The sequence below is a fragment of the Myotis davidii genome, unplaced genomic scaffold (assembly GCF_000327345.1).
Source record: "Myotis davidii unplaced genomic scaffold, ASM32734v1 scaffold147, whole genome shotgun sequence".
NCBI classification, from domain to species: domain Eukaryota; kingdom Metazoa; phylum Chordata; class Mammalia; order Chiroptera; family Vespertilionidae; genus Myotis; species Myotis davidii.
This window is the reverse complement of record NW_006383010.1, coordinates 10,121,711-10,133,942: the sequence shown is the minus strand read 5'-3', so window position 1 is coordinate 10,133,942 and position 12,232 is coordinate 10,121,711. Positions and strand designations below refer to the sequence as shown.

Sequence of the window (12,232 nt, the reverse complement as noted above, 5' to 3'; positions counted from 1 at the left end):
TGAAATGAAGTGTGCATGGTATCCTTATTCCTAAAGCCACCCACCACGGGTGTTGCACAACCCAGATGGAATGTGTTTGATCTGTTTTCCAAAATCAAAACTCATTTTTCTTACTATTCCCAGGGGCGCTTCAAGTTGATTTAAAAAGAATATAAAAATCAGGTTCTGAGCGTTGCTCTTTTCTTATTTGACTCCCCAGTTGAAACTTTGGCTGCAATTAGGGTAAAGGGAAAATCAGGGGATTCCTTACCCCATAGGATATTTTTTTAAAAGTTTCATTTTAGTAAACATCATCATCAGGATAATTCTTTCATTTGGCAAAGGTGTTTGGGACCTAGCTAATTATGCTGTGCTGTGTAATCTGCTTGCAACAATACTTGGGGTCATGGCAGGAGGAAGCAGAAGAGAATTTTATGCCCTACAATAATGAAGGCTTAAAAAAAAAATTTTGCAATCATTTTTTTCGAAAATTTTTATCCCATGACTATCAAAATCGTCATACAATTTCCTACCCTTATTTCATTCTTAAAAGTACAGTTCTGATACACTATTTTTGAAATGAGAGATTTCTGCATGCAGAGATTCCTTGCTACACCCTGAGGATAGAAAGATGCAGTGTGAGAAACACTGATATTATCAAGATCCTACACACTCTTATTGTGTTGTTTTGTCTCAGGCTTTCCAACCAGTTTTATTGCGTTATCTCAGAGCTTCCCAACTGGTGTGCTGGGAGTAGGGTCTAAGTGTGTTGGGATACTGATCCCTGGTCCCCCTGAGGAGCAGGGCACGGAGAGCAGGCCTGAGGGCTAGCACACAGAGCTAGCTGTGTTTGGTTCATAAGTAGCCTGTTCACTTTCCTGAGTGGGTCGCCTAAAAAATCATTCTTTTCCATGTGTGCTGAATTGTCCAAAAGATTGAAAAACACTGGAAAAGTAAATTACTATTAATTTGTCTCATAATTGTGTTGTAAGGAAATACATGACTAAAGACCTTTAAAGAAAATAATGTAAATGAAGAGATAATCACAATAGCTAGTAGCTATAGCTAACATTTATGAAGTGTTTAATCTCTCCTGAAAATTAAATGTGTGTTTTGTCACTTAATCCCCTTGCAACAGCTGTGCAAAACAAGTGCTATTTTTATTATTATTTTTAGATGAGCACATTATACCCAGTGACTCATTTCCTGACCTAAGGTCATGCAGCTAGAACATGGGGGAGCCCTGCCTGAACCCAGCGCACCTTGCTTGTTTGCTTGCTTATTATTCTAGAATTTAATAATCAAGGGTCTTCTTTTAATCAAATTACTTAAAGCATCCCTTCATATAGCAAGTTAAACTGTTGGCCTACAAATGTATTAGATAAGTGAAGCAGCCTAAAACTGCAATCTGAAAGCTCATTTTTTTTTATGTTTTAGGGAGATAATCTAATTACCGAATGTCGGTACAACACAAAAGATAGAGACCGGATGACTTGGGTAAGAAATTTTTTATTATTAAAATTTATCTGTGGAGAGAGAGGGAGGAATAAACTTTGGTTTTTGAAGGAAAAGAGCTAAAAAACATTCCCATTGGGAAGCAAAATTCCTGAATGTCTTGAACATGAAACATCATAAAAGTGAAATCAGACCTGTTTTAGCATTTTATCAGAATAACTAATGATACTATGGTCAAATTTGCATTGTAATTTATTGACTCTTTCATGAAAAGATACCCTTAGTCTTTTAATTTTTCCTCACCAAATATTATGAATAAAATACCGGTGGTTACTAATGACCATCTACATGAGTCTGGACTTAGATGAATCAAGACTTCGAAAGGAAGAACGAATTGCATGACCTTGGGGTTTCTGACACAAAGAGCAATTCCATCCCAACAGATTTACTGGGGAGTTCTGCTAAACATTAAATAATTAGATCATTCATGGTTTACTTATCTTTTCTGGGGAATCATCTCTCACCAACTCATTTTATGAAGTTAGCGTAATTTTAAACTTAAACCTAAGAATGGCAGTATGAGGTCAACAATATGCACCTGATGGAAATCTCTTTGACAAAGTATTGTCAGATCCTGCATTATAAAAAATGCATTATATAAAAATATAATGTTGGGGCCAATTTGGGTTTTGCCAAGAAATACCAAATTGTTTTAAATTAGAAAATATATTAGTGTCATTCTTCATTTAGATATTGAAGGAAAAAGATGCCTCAGCTTAAAATTTAAGTCAGCCATGGGAGACAGAGGGACATTTAGCAAACCAAGAGTAAGAGAGAGAATTTTCTTAAGATAAAAATTGGTTATGAAAAATCTATAGCAAATATCAAACTAAATAAAGTATTAGATGAAGCATTTGTTGAAAATCAGGAAGACAAGGATATTCATTATCACTGTTTCTATTCAAAATTGCACTGAGAAAGAAGAAAATGAGTGACAAGGCTAGAAAAGAAGCCAAGAGGCAAAAAACACTTTATTCACAGATACATAATTTTCTACATCAAAAATCTCAAACTTGGTAATATCTAAAATTAATTATACTTTACTATATAAGAAAATATGATTAAAAATGCTTAAGTTCTATAGAAATAAAATCTAACATTAGCTATGTTTGATCTCTATGGAAAAAATTATAAATCTGTATTGCAAGACATTAAAGAAACACCTAAAGAAATTAAGAGGTGCGGTGTTCATGGATAGAAAAACTTAGTAAAATAAAAATAATTCTTTCCCATCCTCAGTGGCTCCGTGGTTGATTGTCGACCTATGAGCAAGGAGGTCACAATTCAGTTCCTGGTCAGGGCACATGCTTGGGTTGTGGGCTCCACCCTGATCGGGTGGAGGGGGCATGCAGGAGGCAGCCAAACAATGGTTCTCTCTTATCTCTTTTCATTGATGTTTCTCTCTCTCTCTCCCTCTCCCTTCCTCTTTGAAATCAATAAAAATCTTTTTTTTAAAGAAAATCATCCCTTTAAAAAATAAAAGTAATTCTTCTATTTAAATTTGTCGATAAATTTGATATAATTTCAGTAAAAAGTTCAGAGAGATTTTATGATTTGGGATTTTGGTATTAAGAAATCTTCACCTAGCCATAACAGCAAAGTTATTCTCTTAGTTTAATTTTCTAAATATTTTACAGTTTTTGCTTTTACACGAAGAAAGTTGATTCTAAAATCTACATAGAATAGCAAAGTGTTAATAATAGGCAGGACAGTACTAAAAGAACAAGATGAGAAACAAACTACTGGAGATGAGGCTTATTTTATTTTATTTATGTATTATTATTATTTTTACTTTTAATTTCTTTATTGATTAAGATATTACATATGTGTCCTTATCCTCCCATTACTACCCCACTCATGCCCTCACCCCCGGTTGTCTGTGTCCATTGGTGAGGAGGCCTATATGCATGCTTACAAGTCCTTTAGTTGATCTTTCCTCCTTACCCCCACCCTCCCCTGCCTTCCTCAGTCAGAGATAGATAAATATCACATGATCTCACTCATTTATGGAATACAATGAACAACATAAACTGATGAACAAAAACAGATCCAGAGACGGAGAATCATCGATCAGAACGTCAAACCTCTGAAGGCTTATTTTAAAGCTATGGTGATTCGTCGTGTGTTTTGGGTCCAGAGTTAGAAGAGTGGAGCAGAGTAGGGATCCTGGAAACAAACCTACAATCCTTTATATGGAAACTAAGTTTAAGATAGACATGGCATTCAGATAAGTAATAAAGGATGGACTTTTATTAAAGAATACTGACACAATTAGGTATCCAAATGAAAAAAAAATAGAATTATGTCCTTGTCTTGCACAATGTACAGAAAATCAATTCTTGGTAGATTAAAAATATTTAAATGTGAAGAGAAATGTTTAAAAACCTTTAGGAGAAAAATATATAAATATATCATTATGACTTTGGTGTAGGTAAGAACTCTGTAACAAAACATAAAAAGCACAAACTATGAATTAAAACATTGATTAATTTGACTACATTAAAACTTTTGGTTATAAAAACATGGTTAAGTAGGTGAAAAGTTTTAAACTAAAAAAAAAATATTTGCAATACATAGATTAAAACAGCATTACTATCCAGCATTTGAAAGAAATTTCATTAACCTGTAACATAAAACAAATATAAAATAGAAACAGAACAAAAAAGTAAAAGCCCAAACAGATAATAAACATATGAAAGGATCCTCTATTTCATTTGAAACCAAGGTCATGCAAATGTAAACAAGAATGAGATATTTTATACTTACCAGTTTGGCAATATTTAAAATTGTAATTCCAATATACTGAAACTAGACCCCTCATATGCTGATGAATATAAATTTATAAAACCACTTTGGGGGAAAAATGGCATTCTCTAGTAAAGTTGAAGATTGATATATGCTCTAACCAGTTCCATTCCTATGTGGACTTAACCTTGAAGGGAAGTGTTCCAGGAGAGGAATATATAAAATATTCATAGTAACATGCAACAACCCAGGAACAAAAACTGGGGAACAGCTTAAATATTTATCAAAAGGAAAACAAATAAATATATTATAATATGTTCATATAATATATGAATAGTATATAGTTATGAAAATTAATGAACTAAAGCCATTCTGAAGGACATAATGTTGCTTGAAAAGAGCAAATTTGCACCAGACTATCATTTATCTAAAGTTCAAGAACATACAAAAGTAAACATTATATTGTTTGGGATACATAGATCAGTGAACTGAATGTAAAGTGTGATGAAAAGCAATAAAATAACAAACAAAATATCAAGATGATCATCATCTTTGTTTACTGTGGGGAAGAGGAGAATTGAAGGTTAGCATACAGAAGGTATGCCTTGTATATAATTTTGTTTTCATAACGTATTTTACTAAGTATATAATAAATTATTATTTTAGTGTATATTTTGGTTTAAACTATGGATACTCTCCCTTTTCAGGGCCCATACAGCTACACCTCAGCCACTGAAAATATCAGATGATAAGAGCTCACAACTGTATCCCTCATTGGGCCCTGCCCTTAGAGTCAGGGAATGCCTCCCTTAAAGTTACACTCCCTCCAGTGGGGCGGCCAGCAGTTAATGACTGGTTGATGTGAGGATATGAAGGCCCAGCTTTCTTTCTACAATTTGGTAAAATTCTAATAGCCCCCTCAGGTCAAGAATAATTTAAATATGATATTTACTGAGGCATCAGTTGCAGCCTCATTTGTAGAATGGCTTCTCCTTGACTCAATCCTGCCTTGCTCATCAAGTAAGACATTATATTTTTACAATTTGTAAAGTCATTGTATAATAGCCACCACATTAATTTATAAGTAGTCACTTAGATTATTTTTCAGCTTGAAGATTTATTACATTTTAACATTGGGAGGAACTGTATGATCTTGGTGGTTTCTGTGCTCCAAGTGTCAAATAGTCAAATATACTTTTCTAAATAAAACATCTCCATTTGCAGGGAGGACTAAGCACCAGGAATGAAATGTGTCTCTCATACCTTCTTTATTACCCAAGAATTAATCTTGCTCGATGTGCAAGTATCCCAGACATTATGGAGCAACTTCAGTTCATTGGTGTTAAGGAGATCTATAAGCCAGTCACGTAAGTAATAAATGAAGCTCGTGGTCAGGACAATATACTTCAGAACAGGATGAAATTATTTTTATACTGGATCTATCACCATGTTATGGAATTCTTTTACGTGTTGTTCTATTTGAGTATTTTCAACTGGGAAGGCCAGGTGAGCTTCTTGGTTGCTTTGTCCAGGGTCCCCAGGACTACTCCCAGGTTCAGAGATATTTATAGTTGTACTCATGGCTAATATTAATTACAGTGAAATCATATAAAGGAACATTAACAAAAGGAAAAAGGCATATGGGGCAAAGTCAACAGGAAAACGGGTGCAAGTTCCCAAGAAACCCTTTCCAGTGGAGTTGCACAGAATGTGCTTAATTCTACCAGCATCAAATTATGGCAACACAGCCTGTGGACTGAAGGGTCCTGGGTTCTATTCTGGTCAAGAGCACGTACCTTGATTGCAGGTTCCCTGGCCCTGGTCAGGGTACATGCAGGAGGCAAACCTATCGATGTGTCTCTCTCACATCGATGTTTCTCTCCATCTCTCTCTCTCCCTTCCACTCTCTCTAAAAAATCAATGGAAAAATATCCTCAGGTAAGGATTAACAAAAAAATTATGACAACATGTATGCTCACTAGAGACTGGGCGCTCAGAGATTTTATTGGGGGCTAGTCTCCTTAGCAAATTACCTAAATTCCAGACTCTGGGAGGAAAACGGTATTCAATATAAACTACACCATTTGAACAAACAGTCTAGGTCTGTTCGGGTGGCTTATTAACTCCAGAAATTGATTTCTCACAGCCCAGGAGGCTGGGAAGTCCAAGATCAAAGCTGGGGCAGAGTCAGTGTCTGGTGAAGCCCCACTTCCTCATGGACAGTCATACCGTCGCAGTAACCGCATGGGGCAGAAGGAGCAAGAGGGCTTTCTCGGGCTGCTTTTATAAGGGCACTAATCCCATAAATGAGGGCAGAGACTCCAAAGGCCTCATCTCCTAATACCATCGCCTTGGGTGTGAGGATTTCAACATAATGGATTTTGGGTGGACACACACATTCAGTCTCTATGGCTGGAAGTGACATTTGAGCAGAAACCTAAGTGATGAGAAGCCAGCCATGCAAACATATCCAAGTATACTCTATGCAAAGAGAAGAGTCAGGTAATGACCTTATGGTGGGTATGAAGCTAGCATGTTCAAAGAGCAACAAGAAGGTGGGTTTGGCTGGAGCAGATGGAATATGGTAGGGAATGAGTGAGGAGGTCTGACAGCAAGTGGGACCAGATCATGTACGACTTTATAGGCAGCATAAGAACTTAGGGTTTTGAGTGCAAAAAGAAGCCATTGCAGTGTGTTTTTTAAGAGTCAGTTTGGCTACTGTGTTGAGAAAAGATTGGAAAGAATAATACCAATCTGGGGACTATTGTGGTTGCTCAGGTGAGAGGTAAGAGTACCTTGGACCAAGGTGGTGGCAGTAGAGTTAGTGAGACATGTTTACCTTCAGGTTACCTTTTGAAGGTAGCACTTGCTGGAATTGCTTGATTGCATCACAAGGAATTGGTTATAGAAGAAGACGAGTGAAGGAAACATGACGATGTGTGAATGGTCTATTGGTGTAGGGATACTTGTTCAAAGAAAAAATTGAAAATTCTGTTTTGGATATATTAAGGTAGATGTAGAAAAAATAATGGAGAAGAATTAGGGTGCCTAGTGGAAATTTTGGAGTGTATATTTTATTTAATATAAGGAAAGATTTTCTAATGCTTAGGACTTTTTAAAAGAGGCTGATGTAATTAGGCAAAAGTTATGCATAGATTTTTGAGGGGGTATATTTAAGAAGAGGGTAAAAAAACAGTGAAGATGTGGTACAATTCAGATGCTGATGGAGACTACAATTATGGTCTTTTTATTTCTAAGTATTATAGGGATTAGAAATTATGAACTAAAAAGACTCTTTTTTAAAAAAATTAAACTTATTATTTGTAGATGTGTTGTACTGAGTTCCTATTTACCTAACCCAGTGACCATCAAAACAGAAATCTGGATCTACTAAAATACAAATAACAAAATGCTTACATAAATTAGTTTGTAGTTATGTAGTATTTTTAGATGCATGATTTCATGTAAGTTATTTTCACACAATTTCAATAGGTAGAGCAGGACTTGGCAATCCTAGTTTTATAGAGCAAGAAATGGAAACTGAGAGAATTAAGACAAACTGTAATTCACAATAAACTGTTTGTATTGTGGTCTATGATTTTATGTATATATACTAGAGGCCTGTTGCATGAAATTCATGCACATGGGGGGGTGGGGTGGGGAAGAGGTCCCTCAACCCAGCTTGCACCCTCTCACAGTCCAGGAGCTCTTGGGGGATGTCCAACTGCTGGCTTAGGCCCACTCCCCTTCGTTCCACCTGTCGTTTTGCCATTTGGTCAATTTGCATATTATGCTTTTATTATATAGGATATGCCTTTTGTTAAAAAGAAATCTATATATATAAAAGCCTAAGCAACTGAATGACCGAATGACAAAATGACTGGTCAACTGGTTGCTATGATGCACACTGACCACCAGGTGACAGCCACTCACTCCCTCAGTAATCCTGCAAGTCCAATCTTTGGAGAATAGGCCAGGCACCGATGGACCAGCACCACCAGCAGGATCCTGACAGTGCTGCCGGCTTCCTGGAAGTCAGCTTTGGGCACCACGGTCACTTTCCCTCCCTAGATGCTCCGCAAGAAAGAAACAACATAAAAGCAGCCGCCAGGTGGCTCCTGTGGGAATGTCAATGGGATGGACACCACAGCCCTTCGGGATGGGTGACAGACATGAGCCTCTTTCAATCAGGACTGACTGGGTGCAAGCCCGCAGCAGGTGCAGTGGGGCTGGAATGAGCGGGGGCGGCAGGCAGGAGTGGCAGGTGGTGTTGGACTGCCAGTTTCAGCCCACACTGAGGGACCCCACCTGTGCAGGAATTCGTGCACTGGGCCTCTAGTAAAATAGTAAAAATCAAAACAATACATAAAATGTCATGTTAGAAACACTGGGATATAGTCTTATATTTTCTTTTGCATTTATCTGTGTAAAGCCTCTGAAAATGCCGTTTCCATGTCCCAGCAAGCTCGGTCATGCCCGTGCCTTAGGTTACCCTCAGGAAGTGGAGTTTTTCGTCACTTGGAGAGACAGGGAAATGGCTTCACAGAACAAGGTCACTTTTGAGATGTCATTGCCCACCTAAAACCATTTAACTACAGGTTAAATATTCTTCAAAATTCTGAGTGAAAAAAAAGCCTCAGGACTTTAAATCAAATTTTCGTATTTTTTATCATCACAGTGACATAAATATTATTGAAGGCCAAACTAACAAGGTACTAGTTAAAAAATCAGAAAGAGAGGAATGGTCTGGGTGATTTTTCTGTTTTACTTAAAAGAAAATTGCTAATTTGGTTTCAGGATACAGTACTAAAAAGGAATATCATATAACATGTAATCTTAAATCTCTTATTTTGTGCTTTTAATATAATAATTAGTTAGGTGCCCTCATTTTAAACATCCCATAGCCATCCTAAGATTAGAGGATGACTTGGTAGGAAAATAGAGACAACTATATCCTGTTACAGGATTTGTCTGTTCTGGAGGATGCAGTTTTTCTTTGCCTCCTACAGATCTGGCAAGGCTTAAAGAAGAGCAAAAAGTTACAAAGATTAGATAACAGAATAGATAATGAGTTTATATGAATTCTCTATTTTCTGCAGCACCACACATCCATGCAGTTCCAGGCAGGTTCATATGCTGCAAAGTTCCTGTGTTATTTGTAAAAGAACCGAGAGAGTTGTTTCTCTTTTTCTTTATAGACAAAATCACTTTATGTTTATAATGTGTAAAAATCACAAATGCTTATTATTAAAGCGTTTAGGTAATGCAGAAAAAGTTTCAAAAAGAAGATAAAAGCCATCACCTCAACTTCTGGTAGAAAAAAATATACTAAATACTAACATTACTTGAAAGTTATTGCAGAATCTTTCTATGTAGGTATTGATATAAAGATGAGTATATTACTATTATAAAGATTATAACTTGTTCAATGTTTTAAACAAAAACATTAACATTTAATTTTGTTTTACGTTATCAGAAGAAAAAGATACTGAACAGTTGTTGAACTTCAAATAAATGTTGCTGTTGTTTTTAACCACAAGAGGCAGTATTGAATAAAGGAGCTCACAGATGTTGAGAAAATAGATTGTAAAAAAACATTACGATGTCACACTCACTTTTTAAAAACTACATGATTGGTTTTTTTGGCATTTTTCCCCCTTATTTCTTAAATTTTGTTTTTTTTTGTTGATGACTTTTTTCTTATATTTGTTTTGTTATTATTTTCTTTTTTCTTTCTCTCCCCCTCCCCCAAACCACATGTTTTAATTTTAGATCATAAAAGATAAGGAGGACACTCATACTTTCCCATTGTCTCCAACCACCCTTTTCTATAACTCCAAGGTATTTGTTATTCATATTGTAATTTTTGTATTTTCAAGATTTTTAATTTTCACATTTAATTTTAAAAGCCAATTCTAACAATATTTAAGGCAACTACACTTTTAAAACAGATTCAGTGATAATTCACAACCTTTATATCATTTCTACATTTTTGAGTTCTTTAATTTGATTCATCATATTTTCTTCTCAAGTTGTTTAATCAAGAAGGGGTTCCCGGGTGCTTTATGCCCTGAGTTCTTTTACATTTTTTGAATTCCTGCACTTATATTTAGACAGCATTTGGGTGGAGATATTTTGGGTTCACTTCTCTCCCTCTCCCCGCCCCTTAGAAGACCTCTTGGGATGAATGGGAGCATTCGTCCTTTACCTGTAGAACACATAAGTTAACTTGAACATATTCCAGTGTTGAGCATCTGAATCAAATTTTCCTGAGACACAAAGTGTTCTTTCAGTACATACATTCACTGCCCCCCACCGGACCCCTCCTTTTTTTTTTTTTTTGCATTTCAGGGAAGTTTTAGAGTAGCTACACATTTTTTTCTAATTTACTTTAGATTTTTTCCCCAAGAATTCTATAATTTTTCAGAAGTGCTCTTTTGCATCTTGCTTTTTAAAAATGTATTTGCTACTAAAGTTGTTTTGTCCTAAATTTATTTCCTTTGTTCTGCTATCTTCCTGTTCATCTCACTCTGTTGTTTCATCATCTTTTATTGAGCTCTTGTTTAATCGAATTCATGTTCTTGTTAAATGAGCTAATACCATGAAACACTTGTAGGAATTTTCTCCAGTATAATTGGTTTATATTTTCTTCTAGAGTCAGTTTCTTTTTCTGTCTCTTTACATGAAGTGTGAAATACTTTCCTTTTCTCCCTGTGTTTACATGGTTATGTCATTTCTTACTTCTGAGGAGTCAGTTTTCCCTAAAACTTATCTTTGACACAATGTAGGTGAATTCTTGACTTCCTTCTAAGAAAATCTGAGAGTAGCTTTCTTTCTTGCCACATCACAGTTAGAGGTTTAGGTGACATATTTTATGTGCCTACTTTTATATATTTTGATGATAAAGGCCTGTGGGTATAGAGGTGGGGCTGTATACTCTATATTACAATGCATGGATTCACCCTTCAGATTTTGTTAAAAATCTATTCGAGGAAGTTTTCTAACTGGTAATGACCGCTTCCCTCTCCATGGAGGAATGTCCCAGGCCTTCCATCATGCTGCCAAAGCCACTGCAGCCCAAAGCCCTCACTTCTTACTAAGGAGACTGCCTCATGGTGCACTTCCCAACACCCATTCCCCCAGCAGTGGTCGGCAAACTACGGCTAGCGGCTCTTTGGCCCCTTGAGTGTGGCTCTTCCACAAAATACAGACTTCTGTGCATGGGCCACAAAGTTTCAATTGCACGGTACGTGCGTGTCTGCACGTGGTATTTTGTGGAAGAGCCACACTCAAGGGGCCAAAGAGCCGCTTGTGGCTTGCAAGCCGAGTTTGCCGACCACTGTTAGGCCCATCTGGAGACAATCCCATGGAACTGTGAATCTGCTTTATGTCACTGTACTAGTTTGATCTTTTCTAGATTTTATAAAAATGTGATCATATAGTATGTGCTCTTTTAAGCCTGTTTTTTGTTTGTTTGTTTGTTGTTGTCCCTTTCTCTCTTCCTTTCTCTTTTCTTCTCCTCCCACCCTTGCTTCCACTCTCTCTCTGAAAAGCAATGAAAAAAATATCCCAATTAACAAAAATTGAAAAAAAAAAAAGAGCTTTCCTAGTTGATAGTTAATAAGACCCAAAGTCTTCACATGTAAGGATTTTCCTTTTTGGAAGAAAAAGGGGCATAAATTGCCCTTCATCCATTCCAAGCTTATGAGTTGCCCTTAAGCTCATATAAATGCCTTAATAACAAAACCATGAGAATTTCAGGAAGAATAAAGTACAGTTTAAGTCATTCAGTAAAATTTTGTGAAGTGCCTTGTAGGAACTAGCATGGCAATATAGAGATGAACAGCCAATGATTTCTTGCCTCAAAGAGTTTCCCGTTTAGCAAACACATACCACCCTAGTGGTTAGGTTAGGTTTAATAGTATCTGATTATTAAAAGAATAAAAACCCAACGAAGCAGGCTGAAATTAGCACTATGTAAGAAAGAAACACA

General features: G+C 36.3%; 1 protein-coding gene across 1 annotated transcript in view; it reads left to right on the top strand.

The window, feature by feature from the left end:
* MOXD1 (monooxygenase, DBH-like 1) overlaps positions 1-12,232 on the top strand; it is an 80,215-nt gene that overhangs the window by 42,994 nt on the left and 24,989 nt on the right. The window contains exons 8-9 of the mRNA XM_006778483.2: positions 1,417-1,476; positions 5,464-5,606. Coding sequence (XP_006778546.1) covers positions 1,417-1,476; positions 5,464-5,606 — 203 coding nt within the window. The remainder of the gene's footprint in view (positions 1-1,416; positions 1,477-5,463; positions 5,607-12,232) is intronic.